This window comes from Lipophrys pholis (genome assembly GCF_963383615.2).
Source record: "Lipophrys pholis genome assembly, chromosome: 16".
Classification (NCBI taxonomy): Eukaryota; Metazoa; Chordata; class Actinopteri; order Blenniiformes; family Blenniidae; genus Lipophrys; species Lipophrys pholis.
The window spans coordinates 10,584,798-10,605,318 of record NC_137634.1 but is presented as its reverse complement, the minus strand read 5'-3'; the positions used below and the strand labels follow the sequence as shown (position 1 = coordinate 10,605,318).

Below are 20,521 nucleotides of genomic sequence, written 5' to 3'. Positions count from 1 at the left end.
TCAGTTGGGTTTTTTTTTTCATGCATAATAAAAAGTTAGATATCAAACAGTTTTATTTAGAATATTTCAGAGCATATATAACACGTATAATTGAAATAATGATCACACATACACATTAAACATTGTCTCTGTAGTAACAAATACGTATTTCATTATAACTTTACAGATTAATTCGACTTTAAATCAGGAGTGAATGTTATGTATGTGATTGTTTCACTCTAACCTCAACGAGGATGAAGTGAATTTATTTATATTGCAACTGAGTAATTACTTTTAGGAAAATATTGAAGAAGAATCTGATGAACCACCTCCTGTTTGAATTTTATTATAACGCTGAAATATTTGAACATGGACATTTCATTGTAAAACATCATGGCGGTACTTCAGAGAGTTAATAGAATAGAATAGAATAGAATAGAATAGAATAGAATAGAATAGAATTGGGTGAAGCACATGAACAGTTATTTTGAAAAAGCTGCTGTAAGCGGATTGGCTCACGTTAAACTTTTCCAGCTGGACACAGAGAGGGGGGCATGGTGGCAGGAGAAGACGCGCACAGAGCTCCAGCTCGCTCTTTTGATTGAGCTTCCTCCTCCTCCTCCTCCTCCTCCTCCTCCTCCTCCTCCTCCTCCTCCCTGCTCCCCGTGTCCTGTAGTGAGAAGATGTCTGTGAACGAGGTGTACGTGTTTCGGCCCTTCAAGCTGATCGCGCTGCTGTGCGTCTTCCTGGCGCTGTGTCTGGACGTGGTGGCTCTGCTGAGTCCCGCCTGGGTCACCGCCGACCACTTCTCCCTGTCCCTGTGGGAGTCCTGCTCCCAGTCCGAGGCGCGAGAGCCGGCCGAGGAGGCTCACTGGAGCTGCTTCTCCACCCTCACATCTGGTAGGAAGCTGCGCTTTGTCTGTCCTCGCACCTTCTGCTTGTGTTGAACTTGCTGTCTGTGGAGTGGGGGTGTTATTGTTATTGTTGTCGTTGGCGTTTGTGGAGGATGCACAGCATGTGCCACCAGGATTTGGTAAAGTTAGTGCGCTGATTAACCTTCTAATGAAGAACTTCTGATGAAGGAGCTTGCTTTCAGGTTTAAAATTTAAAAAAAAAAAATAATAATAATTTGATTTGTTGAAGTGTACATACCACTGGCAGCTCTGATCCCCCCGGGGTGGGGTTGTTTGTTTTAGTTGTTCAGCAGCTCAGTCATTCAGGATTTCTGCTGCTGGTGATGAATTTCCTCTCTTCATACCATAGAGGTGACGTGGTGACTATTACAATCACAGTGCAATGCGCAGATTTATGAGCAGACAAGGAGGGATTCAAGTTAATCCGTGATGATTCTGTGACAACTATCATCTCTTTATAGTCAGTTTGCAAATTATGTTAACTGTTCATGATTGGTTGCTTCTCCACAATTGGCCACATGTGCAGCAACAAGGGAGTAATCTCTGCTGGCACTCAAAGGGTTAACCCTTCTCCTGAGCGAGCTTGAAGTGACACATTCAAGCATCTTCCCCATCATTGACCCCACCAGGCCCGCAGCCACCAGGTTGGCTTTTGTCAAGCAGAGAAGCCATGAAAGGAGTTTTTATGCCCCCGACCCCCTACTGCTACCCAACAGGGGGGCAAAGCCGCATTAAATGGGCCAGATTTGGGAGCATGTGGCTGTGGCTTATCATTAGCCAACAGTTTGTCAGTAAAAATGTAATAAAAAAGGCCAAAAGTCAGCCGTTTAAATCTTATTATACATGTCACAGCTGATTGGTCTTAACTGCTTCTCTGAGGCATGTTAAAGATGGTTTATTCTAGATGTCCGTACTCTCAGGACTGAGTGACTTTTGGTGCCGTTTTTACTGCCGTCACTGACACAAAGTTTGCACAGCGAGGGGCACGCTGCCCCTCGGTGTGACTGACCGCTCTGATATGGAGGAATGTGTCGGGGTGAATGGGAGGCGGGTTTGTTGCTCTCTGCAGTGCTCATTAAAACAACAGTGGAGGGGTGTGTTGAGGTTAAAGGTGCAGTTCACCAAAAGGGAAAACTTACTAATGTATGCACATATGTTTCATGCCTATCACAAGATCCTTGCATTATACTTATTACTTGTTTACTTGATGATCAGCGTCCATGAAGTCAGCACAGGTCACATACCAGGCCTGGCTCTAGAGATGCAAATAACAACAAGGAAATAATAATAATAATAATAATAATAATGATAATGATAATGATAATGATAATGAGAATAAGAATAAGAATAAGAATAAGAATAAGAATAAGAATAAGAATAATAAAGATGATAAATGTTCATATAAAACAGGAGTGTCAAACATACAGTCTGAGAAGCGATAGATGTCAGCCTGTAAAGAATCGTCGTGGAAAGGAGGATTTCTGAGATAAAGGTATCAAAAAAGAAATGTAGGAATTGTTCTGAGTGTGAGCATTTTCTGAATCTTCTGTCAAATTCATAGTCATTTTAATAGTTTCCTGTTCCGGCCACATGGAGAGCAAACAGGGTTGAATATGGTGCAAAAAGTAAATAGTTTACCACCTCTGCGATAAACAAAAAAATGTTTTAAATAAATTATCTTGCGTTTTATACTCAGGGTTATAGAGAGCTGGAGCCAAACCCAGCGGACATAGAGACTCGCACTCAGGTTATAGAGTCGTCGTTTCGCTTTAAATGCACCATTTGGACTGTGTGAGGAAAGTGAAGTGCCCAGAGAAAAGCTCCGCCCTCACACGTGGAGAACATGCAAACTCCACATGGTGCGCCGATAGAGCTCATCACTACACCACCGTGTCAGAGCAAAACATAGCAGCAAGGATAAAAGCAATGCGTCACAATTTAGACTAATTTTGCAAAAGAGAAAAAAATAAAACAGCGTTTTGTCTTTAAGATATAACATGTAAACACACTGAATACTTTAAAACAACATATACACAGAAAAAACAACAACTATCAAACCAGCATGTAAAAACTATGTACAGACAGGCAGCCAATCACTGGTTTAGGTCATGCAGATGAACAATAGGTTATAGAAAAATACACAGACGTGTGCATGTATAGTGTTCCTGCATGAGTCAAAATCAAACGATCGCAAAGCATGAATATGATGGAGACACGTATTTCCTGGAGGTTGGATTACATCGAGTTCAGATGTCACTGGGGAATTATTTCTCTCCTCCATCCCATGGATCAGGAGAGAAGGAGAGAAGGAGAGAGAGAGAGAGAGAGAGAGAGAGAGAGAGAGAGAGACACCCAGCGGAAATGGTTCTCCGAGCTTGTTAACTTCACCGAATGCAAATTCTCCGTTTGAGTCGAGTCTTTTGTGTTTTGGTCTGCTCTCAAACGCTGAGGAGTGGGACATCAAAGAGCAAACACACAATGCAGGCACAAATGGAGGAATAAAATATTTTGTGCTGCATACATTACTGGTGTCAGACTGGAATAAGAAGTCGAGCTCAGTTTTTGGAGAAATAAATAAATAAAATAAAGAAATTTAGTGTTACGGAGGTCTATTAAGGGAGGATTCCACAGGAAGGGATGACTTTTACTTTAGCAGCAGGAGTGACTGCAGTTTCTTCGGAATAAACAATCGGAGTGTGATGTTAAGGAAACCTGGTGGAAAAGGCTGGCAGGAACTCTTGTTTCATGAAGCAAAACCTCAGAGGAGACAACAGGAAAACATGTGGACTGACAATGAGAAACTCACACTGCACAAGTCGCTCAGCACTGACACACAAAGAGACAAATATCAGAGTTGTACCACAGTTTGTATACTAACTCTGTGGAGTAGTGGTTAACACACATTTCTCACCATGAATCCAGGCTTTATATTTGGAGTTTGCATGTTCTCCCTGTGCGTGTCTCACGGGTTTTCTTCCACGCGTGTTCGACGGTAATTCGTTAAACTCTGACTTTCCTGTTGGTGTAATTGTAAGTGTGTAAATGTGAGTGTGCGTTTTTGATGGAGAGATGCCTTCACTCGCTCCGCTGAGACTTTTCTAGAAGATGCATGTATGTAACTGGACATATTCAAGCTTTTCCAGGGAGCTTACTGAAATATGTGTAAATTGAAGACTTTAACCCAGAGGTGCTGTTGAAATATATCTTTACACTTTAAAGGTTTAAAGTCAATAAAAGGATACACACTCACATGACAATTAAACAATCATATCTTTTGCAAAGTGCCATGAAAGTGAGTGAAATACACACATAACTCATATATCTTTAGAGCTCTTAAAGATTCCCCACATTATATGTTTTTTTTTTTAAAACAGTAACACTTAATTTCAATACTTTTCTACATACAGTGGAAATTGTTCCAGAACAGCTTGTCACATGCTTTCATAACATTATGATTAATGCATCGATCTTAACTGATATTTGGAGATGTATTTTCATGTCTTAAATTGCTATGATAAGACATCTCAACTAAAATAAACCTTTCACAATTGTTATCTCAGTTATATTCCACGAGATTCTACTTGATTACCGAAGTACCAATTGAGTTCACTTTCAAAATAAAGGGTTAATTGTGACTCCTGAGTTACTCATCAGGATTTTGTTTGTGGCTCCCCTGATGGAGTCACTCCCTCGTTGCAGTGCGTTCTGCTTCATTCCCTGCGCTCCGGAGGATTACCTCTTGCTTTGTGTTTGTCAACACAGCGGTTCAATTCAACAGCGCTCTTTCCCTGAATCGAGCTTTTGTTGTGGTTGAGTGGGCTGCTCCTGTCTAACCTGCGTGTGTCCTCCCGTTCTGCAGACTGGCAGATTGCCACCCTGGTGCTGCTGGGGGCCGGCGCGGTCGCAACTCTGGTGGCCTTTTTGGTGGCCCTCATTTCCCTCTGCAAGGGGACCCAGAGACAACACTACCGGACTGTGGCGGTGTTTCTCTTCACTGCAGGTACGTCTCCTCTCATGCAGAACCTCCCAAAGCTACTGCACCGTTATGCCATGCAGGAATGTTCCAGCACATTTTGGAAGGACAAAGACGGGCGCAGTCATCGTAACCACAACACTTTCCATATACATTTTCTCTGTACTCCAGTGTGCACATGAAACAAGAGGGGTGCAGAGGGAAAGACACAGAGGTTTTGCTGCTTGAGCTCATTTTTTTCTGTGGTCAGGAGGCTGGAGAGCTGCCGGCTCGTGAGCCAAGAAAAAGCACCCGCAGAATTTGCAGACTTACCAACAAAGTCAGAGAGGAGGGGGGGAAAAAAACCCGCCACAGCCTCCCCGCCCAGCACGGCCTCGTAGTTTGACTGATGCTTGTGCCTGCGCTGTGACAAGGTCCTGAGGGTGAAAACAACTTCTGACTCTGATGTGGAACCATCCAACTATAAGATATATAATCAGCATGGAAGGTCACATCACAGCCTGTTGCCTTTTACAGCGGTGATAAAGCACCAACTACTACCTACTATAACTATTTAACTCATGCCCAGATCTCGTTCTTATATAAGAAACAGAACAGACGTCTGTGGTGTTACCGAGCGCCTGCAGACCAAACTTAGGAACAGTTTCTGAGTCATGCACGCCATGAAACAGGGAGTTTGTATCCAAATGACATAACTTTTCCCAAACCACACTCTTTAAAAAAAAAAATTCTAACACACAAACAAAATCCTTTTCTTTTTGTTGTGAGGTTTAGATGGACTAGTCCCGTTACTGGTCAGCTTCAGCTAACTATCTTGTCTTGTCTATGCCATACTTAACTAACCAGAAGCCAAACACAGTCTCATATATTATAAAAACCATATACTATTAGCACTGATAAGAGCTTTTAAAGAGTGCCTTTACTAGGTTTTTCTATGTGTTATACTGTTACGGTAACTGTGTTAACATTTATTTCAAAAATCCATTATTAAGTTCAGTTTGCTGAATTTTGGACTAAAATGTCATCAGATCTAAAATCAATGGGCTTTTTTTTTTCACAATCTTGCAGACTTTATGTCTTGAAGTATTTTGTGCACCGGAATAAAATACTATTTTCCGGAATAGAATAGTACTGTTCAGACCCTGCTGGGTTATACCAAACTCACAGCTTTATTGTTCCTCTTGACTTGTTGTGTTTAACCCAGCAGCTTCAGCGTGTAAAAAAAACAGAACAATTAAAATATCCCTCTCAGTCTCAGATTCCTGTGGTGGGTCCATTGTTGCACTTTTATGGTGCATGAAAGTCGCAATTACATTTAAGATCCCAACATGTCTGTTACAATAGTCATATACTGTGAAAACGTTCTTAAAAAGCAATTTTAAAGGATTTTTTGTCTCGTTCAGTCGAAGCCACAAAGGACCACTGTAGTCCACCTCATGGTTGTGGCTCTGACTGTTAGCCATTTAGTGAAAAGCGTGGGAATGCTGTGTTATCCTTTCCGGTGTGTAATTGCTTTAAGAGCCTCGCAAGAATGAAGTCTCCACACGGACACACAGTCTGCACCAGAGCAGCAGCAGAAGGGCTGCACTGTTAAATGCCCCTTGGCAGAGCTGTGACGGCGTGGTATTTATTTTCTATCCAGAAATATGACCTCAGCAGGACCGTCGGCTCAGTCTGGGCTCCATCAACACCGCCGCAGTCTCGGGCCTCCGTCATTCCTCCCGCACGCCCACCGCTTCGTCCTGTAGGAAGGAAAGGTGGAGCCATAGCAGCACAAAGTCCTTTCCTCAGGAGTCACCTTACATGCATGAAAAGGAACTGGAACCGATGGCGTGAGAGTAGACCAGCCTACATCTTTGATCTCAGACGCTGGGAATCCCGAAAAAACTTTTAAAGTCACTCTTGTTGTGTGCGCGAAGAGGAGGAGTACTAAATCCTTTCACCAAATACAGAAGCTGCACAGGTTTTACTTCAGCTTGCCAGAATGTGTCATTCAAGTCAATTAGTGTTAGGAAATCAGAAACAGGCCTCGTTCAAAAGCTCCCACTTTTAAGTCAAAAGGATGACCAAGTGGTCGGAGTTCATATTACTTGGATGTTTGTCCCAAGCAGCAAATATTCCCAGCTGGTCCCATCATTACATCAGACATTCCCAACTCTTTCCCCTCATTTCCTATAAGTCTGAAGGGGAGGTTAAACAAAAGAAAACATAGAAAAAAACAAAAAAAAACCACCAGGACATTTGTTTCATAAGGATCGCTTTTTTTTTTAAGGAAACTTGCAGATGTCCGACAAGAGATGAAACCAAAGTATGCAAAAATGAATCTTTTATTTTCTTCTTTGCTGCTCTAAACAAAGTTGTCTTCAGGACACTGTTCAATAAATGATGGTCTGAATTGCATTAAGCTGTTTAAATCTGTCGGTTCACCTGAAGCAGCAGAAACACTCACCTACTCCGACGTTACTTTCAGTCCCTCTGACAGAAGTACTTTTTTTTTCCTTCAGTCTGTTCTCAGAAGCAGCCACATAGTTTCTGCCTTTACAGTCCGCTCTGAGATGTGAGCCAAGGCTATTAATGTCACATGTTTCTCATTCTCAAAATTGAGCTTTTATATACTGAATGCTTTCAAGTTATGGTGCGAAATGAGTGAAGTAGTAATAAATGCCCAAAAACTTGAAATAGGGGGAAAACATATATGGAGAGGGGGAAAAAAAAAAGACGTCTCAACAAATAAGGAACAAAATACCAGTGTAAAGTAAGGAGTTTTCACAGTAACAGGACGAGACAGAAAAGGCACATATGTTAAAGAATAAATGTTACACTTTTAAAAAGGCGCATAGAAGGCACATGCAAAATCATTAGATCACTGTAATGGCTGATTATTGCTGTAAGTCGGAAGGTTACAGGTTTGATTCCCCATCTCCTCCTGTTTACATGTAGAAGTGTGTTTGAGCAAGACATTGAACCCCAATTGCTTTGCTGATGTGAGTGTTGCATATTTGTTTTTGGGGCTAAAACACGAATTTGCAAAGCCAGGTCAGGATTCATTATGTGCTATCTCATGCTGGACTGTCTGGTTGCAGTGGTCCTGCAGGCCTGCGCTCTGGTTCTCTACCCGATCAAGTTCATCGACGGAACGGTTCTGCAGACCTATCACGAGTTCAACTGGGGCTACGGGCTCGGCTGGGGGGCCACTATCTTCATGCTGGGCGGGGGGATCCTCTTCTGCCTGCGGACGGACATATACGAGGATGCGATGTACTGAGACGTCCTGTCAAGCGTGCTGCAAGGAAACCACACACACAGAGACACACAGACACACATCCACAGAGACTTTTCTTTACTCTGCACACGGCCAGTGTGAGCACAGACCCCATCTCTCATTTTGCACCCTCTGTTATTTTTAGACAGGTTGTTAAGGCCTAATTTAGGCCAGAGCTGTATGAATAGAACCCCCCCCCACCCCCTTCCCCTGCCACCTCACTGCCAGGCAGCTCGTGGATCTCTCAGCCCTGCCGGTAATGGGGTCGGGGTGATAAAGCTGAAGCCCACCGAGAGGGTTCTGGACAGGCTCGAGCCGCTGCTGCTGGACGTTTCCACTGCACGGTGACCTGGATGTCTATTGTTAGAGAGAACCGGGACAGTAGATCCTCCGCAGACCCGAATGTACAGCAGCTGAATATTTAACAGAACTGACTTATCACCGCATTTCTTTTGTTTTTTATGTTTTTGTAGCTTTTCATGAGAATAAGCTTGTTGTCTATGTATTTATGGCCTATTTTCCACTTTATAAATATTGAAAGCCTCTTTTTTTTTCTCTCCTACCTGAAACATTTTTGAAATGAGTGTAAATTAGTCAGCTTTGATAGATACAATCAACTGTTAATGGTTTGTTTAGAAACTCACACTAGCTTGTATCTAATAGAAGAAGAAAAAATGTAAATGTGTACAAATAATTTCTACATGAAGGAGATTCCAGAATAAATGACTGTAGTTTTGGGAGCATTAGGAGTGTGAAATGTTTTTTTTTTTGTTTTTTTTCCAAAGCCAGGATTCACAAACTGACCTTTGACTGAGTTTTAGGAGAAGAGACCATCAGTGGTGCCCCCTGTTTTCAGAGTGAACAGCAATGGCAGGAAAAATGCAAACCACTTTCATTATCCAGAGCTCACATTCCTCAGAGGAAGCCATCGCGGGCTATTTAAAGAGGCGCCACCAGGTTGTTAGCTCGCAGCTAGTTGGTCAGCAAAAATATGCTTTGGTTGAAACACTAGCAGCTTAAAAAATGTCACTTCTAACCACACGACATATTTTGCAGTTAAAAGTTGCCATTTTTGAGAGTAAACTCCTTTTTTATCTATCATGTTATTCAAATGGCATTTCTCTATTGCATTTTTTTTTAAAGTGATTATTATTTACCAGTAAAGGACGGTCCGCTTGGTCTATCAATCTTAAGCTGAGTGTATTTGAAATGACAGCTCTGCAACTGAAAGATAACAGCTGCTTATTTTGCGAATCCAAAAATATGAAAACGCATACAACCCAGCTAATTTCACGCAATTCACGAAAGTGTGCTCGTGAAAGAAATGTTTGAGAAAAGTCCTCTTGTGTTTGGTGGGAAACAGAAGTCGTTGCCACACTCGAGCGCCTCCTTCACGCACTTTCTTTACCCCACAGAGTTCAAACTGCAGCTGCTGGTTAAATAATCTCCTAAAAGGGACACACATTTTCCACAGCTGCAGCAGTGTGAAAACTCCCCAGCTGTGAACGGTTTTTACAACGCGGAGTCAACAGCTCCGAGGGCCGAGGACCTCCATTAGTGCACCGTGTGAATCCGCTGCTCGGCCGCTGTCAGCCGTGCTGTGTTTGGAAGAAGGGCGCTCGTCTTATAATAGCTCACCGGAATCTTTAGAATGGGGCTTGTGAGTTAAAGGTGAGGCGGTGATGTGACTGACACGCGTGGCACAGATGTGATCAGGTTACTTTAGTGTCCCACATACACCTAAAGGCCGCTGTTTCTGTTAAAGCGAAAAACAGTGCGGAGTCTTGACATTTTCAGCTTGTAGTACCTTGACTATGGTCATAAAAAATACATCCTGCGGTAGGAGAATATTTTAAATCATTGAGGACACGCTCGCGCACAGTTTTCACAATATCCACACTATATGCACATTTGTTTCCCACAGCAAAATTTCTGTGCTTTTTATTCGCCTGAAGAAGGTTTCAAATATGCAATCTTAGTGTGTCTTAAAGGTCAAAAGTCAAAATGCCAGTGGGTCTTTGTGCTCCTTCACCTACAGTCACTCCTCCTCATATATGACATGCCTCTGCAGAAGGCCTCTTGCCTCTTGCACCCTAAACAAAACCCCTAATCAAGGGTACATGTTTGTTTTTTTATGATAACTCTAAGGGCTAGTTGCTAAATTCCCATGTGATTACTGTGTTTACTTCCTTGTTTCTGTGAGCTGTCTGTTGAACCACACCCTCAGTGTGAACACTGTCATTTTCCCCCATCTGGTGGTCAGACTGATAATAACCGACGCTGTAAAGAGAGGATTGAGAGTTCCTTTTATTTTACTTGATAAACTCTTATGAAAAGAAAAAATAAGAAAACTGTAGGTAATCTTTCAGCTCATTTAGTAATTCTGTTGAAATCGGCAGGTAAAAACAAGTCTGATACTTGTGTCTGATCAATGGTGACTAGGATTTCTGACTGTTGATGCAAATGGTTAAAAGGAAAAAAAGCAGCAAATTCTAATAAAATCCAAGTTGGATGTAGTCAATGTGACTTAGTTCTGCAGCTGTTTCTTCATGCTCTCATCTCTGAATACTTCAGACATGACTACAGCCTTTCCCACGACTGCAGAACATTCAGCACAACCAGCGGAAGAAGTAAAACCAAAGCAAGAAAAAACATTTTTTAAACCTTTACTCAAGCCCTGAGGACGCACACGGCCTCTTGACACATTTGTGTGGACTGACAGCAGTGAAGAAGGTGATCTGGAGTGGAGAGTAGCCTGACCCCCAGGTGCAGTAACCAGCCAGGCCCTGCACGCTTTCACTCTGCAGGGACAGATTCCAGTTACTGAGCTCGGGGGACAGAGATCAACTTCGATCTGTGACATCCTGGTACCTGAAAGGGACGAAAAACGTGTCATTGTTATTGAAAAAGCCAATAAAATTGTAAACGTGAACCTGAAGTGTGATCCCCAGCACTCCTGTGCAGATGAGTGTCCGTTGACCAGTGAGGCAGAGAAAGAGACTGAAAAGTAACACCTGGGCTATACATTACCCTCCTACCAGTCCTCTGTCAAGACTGGCTCCACCAAAATTACATATTAACCCAAAGAAGTTACTCACCACAGCTCCACTATCTTTGGTGTGCTGCTCTGGAGCCCCATGGGTCAAATTAGATACACAGAATGATTTGTGAGTGTTGTGGATGGGGAACAAATTGTGTAAATAAAGCATCAGATAAAATTAAAGGCTCGAAGCAAATGTCAGCCTTTAATTTTGCATGTAGTACTTGAAGCTGTACAGCAGCCACACACTGCCGTGGTCCTTAGTGACACAATAATTCATTAATCAGTATATTCCAGCTGTGGGTCGGGGGGCATGGTACACTATGGATCACCAGTCCATCACAGGACAAACAGAAAGAGACGCACACACCTACATTCAAAAGGCCCTTTTTAAAGACACAAATCAACTGCTGGTTTTTGGACCGTGAGAGGAGACCAGAGTACTCTATATAGTAAACTATGCTCACACAACTAGAACATGCAAACTCCACACAGAAATGCCCCCAAGTCTTGATATTCTCACACTCATCAAATGTTGTTTTTCACGTAACTATAGCCCGTTGCATGAGCGAGCTCAGTGCCATTCGACCTGTTTTCTAGAGCAGACAGGTACAGCTAACCACAAATACATGACCAGCGGGAACAAAACGACGTTTTGTGTGAAGCCGTCAGCTGCACGGACGACCTTGCAGCTGTCAATGAATGTTTGAACAAAGCTGAGAGCGGCGGTCAGCCTCAAGCCAGATGGTTTCATTCTCAACATCTAATAGAGCGTGCTGCGGCAGATATTGTACATTTTGTCATTTGTTGATTAGTCAGGTCAGTTACATATATTGAATGATAATTTTAAGCAAAATAGTCCAGAATGGGAACATATTAGAAATGTAGTTTCACACTTGAGTGAAGGGTGGGGTTCTTTTAAAACATCTTCTGTCCTCCACAGCCGAACAACCACAAGCACAGGTCTTGATCAAAAGTGTACATATAACTGAACGAGCTACACAATAATCTAATGTATGTATCCCAACAGAATCCATTCGGTGTTTTTCTCCACGTCTTCGTTCAGACTGGATGGAGTCATTCCCAATCCAGAGCTTCACCCTGCACAGATGCTGAAAATACTCTGAAAAGTAATTCAGCTGATGAGTCAGGGTTGTGTGTTGGATAATAAAGACAGCAGAGGGCGACAGAAGCTACTATAATAAAGTGGCAGCCAGGCCAAAGTAACTAAAACAGGTTATTTGCAAGGATAAATTACCTAAATATCAAAATGGGCACTGAGCTATTTGTCATAGATATAGAAAATAAAGAAAATAACTAAGAAAATCATGTGCAGATGAAGTAATGAAGTGTTTTTTCAATTACTTGCTTATATAACAGCGCTTGGCACTTTCAACACAGTTAAAATCGGAACATCCAAAACAGTTTCCCACTTCAGGAGCGGCATTGAAGACGAGACTCTCCCAACGTGTGGGCTGCTTCAGATGCGGTTCTGTCATTTCCCAGTGTACCAACAAAATCCATCACGTAACTTATTTAACTGACAATATGACTGTTTTTACGTCTAATGGGTTTTGAAAATTTCCACACACTATGAAGTTAATATTTTTAAGAAAGATATGTTTTAATGACAATAGAAAATACACATATATACAATATATACATGACTAAATGAATTTAGCCACTGTGTTAGCATTCATAATTCAACCAAATGTCTGCTGGCCTCCTTCATGTAACTTGACTTAAATGAGTATCCATGTCAAATTACTGCGCAACAAACCAAAGTGGGTGATAAATATACTGTTACTTTCTTTCTTGAACTTTTGTGTTGTGCTTTATTGATCAAAATGATCAGACGTCTCAATTCAAAGCGCAGTGATATTCAACCATTATCCGTAAGATGTCCTTTAATGGATTATATTTTGTTGTATATTTCCACACTTCATCCCAAACAGAGGAGTTTGTTTTTTATTGTAACTGTACACGGTAAATTATTCTGTTGTTTTGTATGTAGACCACTGTATGCTCAACTTTGTATTGGTTGGCATGTACACTGTGTATGTACATTGTTTTTGTGGAAAAAAATAAATATATTTGTTGCCGTGTAATTGTTTGAGTATGAAAACAATATTCCAAAATATTCTACCGCACACTTATGTATGTACTGTCTGTAGTAACACTAAACAAAAGGCCTAAGTCACGGAGAAATGTTTTCCATTCATCATGGTGTTTTACATTGAGCAGTTCAACTGGTTCATGTCTACTCATGTGATGGATTGTGTGTCATTTGAAAATGGCTGAACTTTATCACCATGTATTATATTTTAGGATGGGGAGCCTGCAGTCTGCCAAATGCTAACAAATCTGAACCTGTCCTTTCACTCATGAGTCCTTAAAGATGCAATAAGTAAGCATTAAATGATACCATCTTTAAGCTTTAGGTGGCAGTGGCAAGCTGCTGTAATAGCCTGTCTATCTTCAGTCCAATACAAATGTGTTGAAAGAGTTTGAAAGGACTTCAAGCAATTGTTGTTTTACCAGTTCCATTTATGAGTGTTACGGCCCGCTCCTTTTTATTTAAAATGTTTTCGCTCTTGCATGGCTAATTACAGCAAGGGTTTCAAATAAATGACCTGTGGGTGAAACCCGGTCAAGAGGATAAAATGCAAAGATTAGAAAAAGCACAAAGAAAACCTTACCTACATTATTTTAATGATTTATCACCTAATTGGACCTTCCCTTATACATTTTTGCATTAAAACTGAGGGGAAATTATTGTTCTTTTGCTATAGTTTCAAAGTTTCAGCCTAAATGAGATCGGATGGCACTCAATGTGAGCAACGCACTAAAAAAAAATAAAAGTTTGATAAGTTCAATAGTAGAGTGACGGAATATAACATCCAATGATATACAGGGATCTTTATAGGCATCAGTTTGTGACGAAACACAAAAGATTGCATTAATGTTTTCAAAACCCATTTGATCCCCTAATTTGTAAAACAGTGCATTCATACAATGTCTACTAATATATTAAGACAAAACAGCAAAAGGCTCAACAATAGGTCATTTAAAACAAAATACAAAAGTGAAGATGAAGATGATGAACATTTGATTCAATATTTAATGTGATTGTTTAAAATTCAAACCGAGAAACAAAGAAAAACATGACACAAAGGTTTATAACTACAGTGTAACAAGTGAGACGTATACTGTTTATGTTATAATTCAATTCATAAAGAACACGAGTAAACATTAGTGACAATTATCAGCCACAACTGAAGAACAATGACTTTACAGTGTGGGAAAAAATAACATACTTGAAGTCAGTCAGTTCCTTGAGTGTACAGTAGTTAACTAGTATGATATAAGACCTCACATTCTCGCTTAATTTGCACTATATTGAACCACGTCTAGTCTTTACCTGTAAGGTGCATTTCTGAGGATGGTGTGTATCTGGAGGCCATAGATACGTGTAATATATGGGATGAGTCACCAGTGTATTTTACAGTACAAACGTCTGATTATTTAGTTCACACAACTGTAAACACAAGCATATTAACAATTTTCATCAAAGTTATATGAAGGGTCCATCTCATGAAGGTCTTCTCTTTGTCAGGTCTGTGTGTCTCACCTCACGATTCCTATTAACCAATGATCTTCTTCCTCTGTGCGCTCCCATCGTTATGGGTTCCACCTGTGTCCCCCCTTTCCCTGTGTATTTAAACCCCTCTCCCTCGGTTGTCTTCGTCGACTCGTCTTGTCAACGTGTCGCGCTGCTTGTTGCCTGTCGGTCCTGAGTCGAGTTCAAGAAGCCTCGGCAGAAGACAATTCTCCTGAGTTCCCTCCGAAATAGTCGACATTGGTGGCTGCGTCATCACCGAAACAAGAGAGAACAAATCAGAGAATTTAAATGAATTCCCAGTCTTGTGTTTTTGTCATGGAAAACCAAACAAAAATCTCTGAATCAATTTAAATATCTCAAACACAAATAATAAAATTGAAAGTGACCAGGCTTGTCAGAAAGACATTTGTGAAATTTTTGAAACGGCATTAACAAAAGTTAGGGGAATAAGAATGGATGAAATATGATCAAATTAGATCTTTTTTTCTTTGCTGGTGTAAGGATTACTCAGGCCTACGGCTGCTTAAACAGTGAGACATGATAAATTTAGTGGTCACACTCGTGAACTCATTAAATGAAAGAAGGTTCAGCACTACGTAAATAAATAAAGTCATTACAATAAAATTCCTTCAGCTTATTGGAGGTATTCAGTGATTCTGGATGGGTCTCCATCGGCCCCTCGTTCAGCTAAAAAGCTTGTACATTGTGGTTCATACTTTCCGAGGACTACAAACAAGTTGGGGAAAAATGTGTGAATGTTTTTTTTTCTGACAGGTTTTTCCTCTTATGAAAGGCGGAGATGCTCACATTAAAAGCCGATTTGACAGTTGTGGGAAAAGTGAGACATCGTTACCTGGACGGCATGTCTTCCGACTCCAATCACTCCAGATACTTTTGTCAGCACAATACTTGTGCAATTTCGACCGAACCCTGAAGCAGTTCCTTTTGCCTTGGTAAGAGGAGGGCAGGGATAGACTTGTCTGCCTTAAAAGCAGATTCTGTGAACAAAAAACAAATCATAAATCATTTAAATTTTACAATCTAAATCCAGTTTACAAGGCCATTCCCTGTCCTGGGGGACACCAGTCCTGCATGTTTTCAGTGTTTCCCTGCTCCAATGCAACTGAATACAATGAATGCGTCATCTTGGAGTTCCACAGAGAATCTGATAATAAACCAACCATTACTAACGGGTGTGGTGACGGGAAGCCCCATGGGACTGTGGCCATCCAGGACCAGGACTGCATCTCTGGCTGAGATCTACTTGGACTGACATTGATCAGCAGTCCCAGAGTCCATAATCAGACTGAATGAAATGAAGTGGAGAGGAGGTGTTGAATGGACGGGCCACAAGCTAAAAGCAGGTCAATAGAGGGTTCAATTTAAATGAACTTGCAAAGTGTAAAAATTACAAAGAAGACCTTAATGGAAATGGTCAAATAAAAGCAATTTCTATTCCTATTTCACTGCAATGAGAGACACACTTGAGCAACAGAAGGCAACAATGCTCCCAGTTATGTAGCAGTGAAAGGTAACGTCCTTCACTGGAGGTTCTCTCTGAGCAGGTGTGAATTTTCCCCGGGTGCCACGATTTCCTCCCACAATCCACAAACATGCGTTTGGTTCTAATTGGTGGTTTCAAATTGCTCCAAGTGTGGATGTGATTGTCTGTGACTGACAAGCTCTTTGTGTTTGTTCTACGATTGCTCTAGTGCGGATCAACAGAAATCAATCTGGAATAAAACGTGTAGCACATATGACTTTTAGATAGTACTAAAGTTTTCTCTTTATACCGGGTGTACTATGGCATTAGATATGAACATGTTCAGATTGTATTCACACTTTTCTTGCATTAAAACTGAGTGAAAGAAAATTTGGAGTTATTCATGTGTTATTATGCTATATTTTATGGCCCCGGGCCCAGTGAGACGAACCAAGAACGTTGATGTTAAATTTGGACCCTGGTTCCAGTACTCAAATTATCCAAAGTGTCTATGATGTTTTCTACTTCTTGAAAGAAGTTCTTTCAGTCAAAATGCAGCAAAAAATTATCACTGTGCGACATCAAACAATTTCAATAAATATTTGATCCCTCTAATTTAACCTCTCTGACCTTGGTTTTCTGGCGTATACCACACTGTAGTAATTCCAGCCCACTTTATCAGCAGCATCTTTTTTAAATGTTAAATGTTGTAGATAATCATTTAATCTTAAACGCCCTACAAAGGGTCGAGCTGTTTATCCTTCTTCAGGTCTGAAATGCTACTATCTCCTCCGCATCTTTTCTCCTCCTGGCTCATAAATCTACCACCTTAGAATTTGACATGGCCTTTGGGTTGCTGTGATTTGGTGGGGCCATCAAAGAAAACATACGGGTGATATTTCGCCATCCGGAGCTCCTCGGCTGCACTTCACCTCCCATTCCAGACAATGTTTTGGGATTCTCCCAGCTGGGGGTTCCCACTGGAGCTGCAGCTGCAGGTCTGGGCCTTTTAGCAGTTGCACTTTCTCTGCAGGGCCTGGTTTTACTGTGTACAGTTGAAAAGGGAGCAAGGAATACAGATTAAGTTCCACTGAAACAGATAATGGTGTGAACCCAAGAGAGAGAGTGAAAATGTTTGAATATTTATTTATTTTTTGCCTTTACTGGTGAGTCACTGTGCATGGTAACAGTGGAGTTCTCCAGTTGGCTAAAGCATTTGTACCTTGATTTTGTATTTGAAGAGAGATGAAGGTTTGTTTCAGCGGTCCCTGAGGGGAGGAGCCATTTAGACAAAAGTTGATATCGGTGAATTCAGGAAAGGATTTCCCAGTGAAGTTACAGCCTCTCCTGATTCCCCTTGAGAAGATGTATTCTGGGCACTCCTCTGCTTGTTCAAGTTCACTGTGCCTGAGAAATAGAAGAACAAGATCATGCAGGTTCTGCAGGAAGAAACAATCACCACATATTAAGAACAGGATTTTCTTTTTTCTTTTAATTCAAATTTGACAGCCGTTTGTTAACCACATGCAAAACCTCCCATTTTCTATGACTGGCTGACCTTCAACTCTCTTGCATGGCAAAATGTTCTCCCTCTTCTTAGTTTATACCTCATCTAATTTTTTGGGTTGATTTTTGTGTGACAAAGATTAAAAATATTGTCCTCCATCCATAACTCATAATGATCTGAGACGACTGTTGATCACTGAATTAAACTTTTTTTCACTTTTGATGATTGCTTCTTTATGAGCTCATCTTTTTTTCTATGTATATAACAGATTGGATCGCAAAGGCAAATGTTGCAACTTTCCCACAATTATCAAAGCGCAGGTTCCCTGTAACAAGTGGGACAAACACAAGAAACTTACATCAGTATATCCATGACGTATTTTTTTCTCATAACATATCCAGTTTTTCCCGTTCTAACTTTCACAGTAAAGCCTCAAGCCCACATGTCTGCTTTAAATAAGTGCTTGGTTGAGAGAGACACAGAGCATACGCTTACTTTTTGTAAACCACTGAAATGACCCTCTCCTCTAAATCCTAACCCCTTAAACAGCAGGAAATAAACTTTGAAAAAGAAAAACTGAAAGCATAAAAACCTACCACATGATCTCGACATGGGAAAACACAGTGTCTGTGTGCGATCAACATACCAGAAAAACAGATTTTGCTGTGAATTGGCTGGTCTCTTTGGGCTCCTTCTCCACTTACACTCCACGAACTCCATGTTTTGAAACACACAATTGAAATCCTGGATTTCGGTATCCAGAAGACCTAGATGTCAGTTGAATCAGTCAGAGTGGATTGGTTCCTTCGACACATCATTAAACATTCAGTTTAGGTACATTTCTTTTTGAATCAGCCTGGTGTCAGACATGGAGGACAGACCTGTGTCGGAGTGCTTCTGTATCACCTCCGTGTAGCCCGTGCTCATGATCACCGTGTTGCTGGTGCAGGGTCCCCTGAGCAAAGTGTACACCCTCACTCTAACATCCTTCATCAGGTCAAACTGGGCACTGTACGTTGTCCTTATCGTCCTGATGGACTGCCAATGAATAAACACAACAGACCCAAATTTTTTTCTTAATTCAAACATTTTAGAACAGCCTCGTAGTGACAAACGCACTTTTCACGAAAACAGAATTTGGCAGAGCAGAAAATGATGTGTTTCTTATTTCAAACTGACCAGACTGTGAAAAAGAATACGTTGTTTGTATGATGATTATTGACTGATGCCAATAGTGTGTTCATGCACAAGTGCAAAATGGGACGATTTGGGGATTGTGCCCTCATCTAGTCAAACGACCGAGTTCCTGCTAGAAATTTGGATTTTTTTTCAGAAGGTCATAAGAGGCAACAGCAGTTGCAAAAATATCTGGGGAAATGATGCACTGTATGTTAAATGAACAGGCAGTTGAAGTGGAAATAGACAGACGTCATCAGTCTGGCCTAAATAATTGTACAATTATTTTAAAAAAAGCAGCTTGTATCTTCTGGAAAATCTTGTTGAGCAAACATCGCCACCGACTAAATGTTCAACACTGCGTAACACTGATTAATCATTCATCACTATAGCCAAACCTGTAATTAATTCCACAGTACAGGAAAATAATTCGTCAAGTATTCGTCACTGTCTCAGACATTACATGTAAAAACAGTGTAACCCTAATTCATCAATTGGGTGTGGATAGAAAGATAACTAAATGCAGCGGTATATAAATGGGTATTATTTCCAGTGAGTATCCATCCAATAGTATTCTGCTATTTAATAATATATAATCATGTAACGCCAGTGACAGCCTTTGTTGCAAAGCTCATCATGTTATAATCAGAATATAAGTTTCCGCACACTTTAATGGATCTATGCAAGGTTTGAATAAAATCTTAAGCACTTACAGACCAGCTGTTCTTGTATGTGTTGAAGTACTCCAGCTGATACTGCACTGAGCACTCTGTTAGGTTGTCCAAGTTCATTGGGGGGCTCCAAGTGATCACCATATGTCCCAGGTGGCCAGGATCCTGTACTACAAGATCCCTCGGAGGACTTACTGAAAATGAAAAGGATATATCTAAAAATGTTGTGCCTGAATATTAGAATAGGCGTAATGCAAACACTTGATCTAATCAGTGAAAAGTAACAAAATCAGAGTTGCAATAACTTTGAGAAGCCTTGCTGAAATTCATTGTCAGTTACAGTTAGACTCACTTCCAGAATAAACAATAAAAACATAATTCTTGTTTGTAAATTTCTCGTCAAAACGCATTCCTAAATCAAATGCCAACCCAAGTTCCTGCATGCAACAACTGTTTTTTCATTTGTATTTTTTCCATCTCATAAAACGTCTGTGAACAAACCTGCAAATCCACGACACTGCATAACCAGGAGCAGCATGAGTGCAGCTGAATGAGCCAGCCAGGGTCCAGTCGCCATATGTAGGTCAATGTGATCAACACTCCCCCCCCCCAAAAAAACCCCACAAATAATAATGATTGCCTTCAAATTATTCTAGAATAAACATAAAAGTAATTATCTACAAAGGAAAACTTGAAGAAGTCAAAAGGTACAAAGTGAAATCCATCACTTACGGGCATGTGATGCAGGAGAGTCACTTTTTCCTCCCCCAGCAGGTTGAGGCAGAGCTTATCAGACTGGCACACACTTGACCATTTATACTGCCTCCCTGAAAACAGTCCCAGGAATGATACGGATAGAAACTGATGACTAATTGCCTGAAAGGGTGTTGTCCT

General features: G+C 41.0%; 2 protein-coding genes across 4 annotated transcripts; one reads left to right on the top strand and one right to left on the bottom strand.

Annotated features, from left to right (window-relative positions):
* The first annotated feature begins 431 nt into the window (after window positions 1-431).
* Window positions 432-8,864, top strand: LOC308122344 (transmembrane protein 47-like). Its single transcript, XM_080484110.1, has 3 exons — window positions 432-879; window positions 4,753-4,893; window positions 7,950-8,864. The coding sequence occupies exons 1-3, from the start codon at window positions 663-665 to the stop codon at window positions 8,129-8,131; spliced, it is 540 nt and encodes a 179-aa protein (XP_080340236.1). The 5' UTR covers window positions 432-662; the 3' UTR covers window positions 8,132-8,864.
* A 4,847-nt stretch (window positions 8,865-13,711) lies between these two features.
* il13ra2 (interleukin 13 receptor, alpha 2) lies at window positions 13,712-20,521 on the bottom strand. Of its 3 annotated transcripts, XM_080483465.1 has the most exons (9): window positions 20,360-20,521; window positions 20,129-20,226; window positions 19,670-19,821; window positions 18,662-18,818; window positions 18,427-18,547; window positions 17,496-17,680; window positions 17,164-17,318; window positions 15,644-15,788; window positions 13,712-15,034 (listed from the first exon to the last, which is right to left on the bottom strand). In XM_080483465.1, the coding sequence occupies exons 2-9, from the start codon at window positions 20,202-20,204 to the stop codon at window positions 14,973-14,975; spliced, it is 1,053 nt and encodes a 350-aa protein (XP_080339591.1). In that variant the 5' UTR covers window positions 20,205-20,226; window positions 20,360-20,521; the 3' UTR covers window positions 13,712-14,972. The 3 variants fall into 3 exon arrangements, with proteins under 3 accessions (XP_080339591.1, XP_080339592.1, XP_080339593.1); XM_080483466.1 differs by having other exon boundaries at window positions 17,206-17,318; window positions 20,129-20,503; XM_080483467.1 differs by lacking the exon at window positions 20,129-20,226 and having other exon boundaries at window positions 20,360-20,462.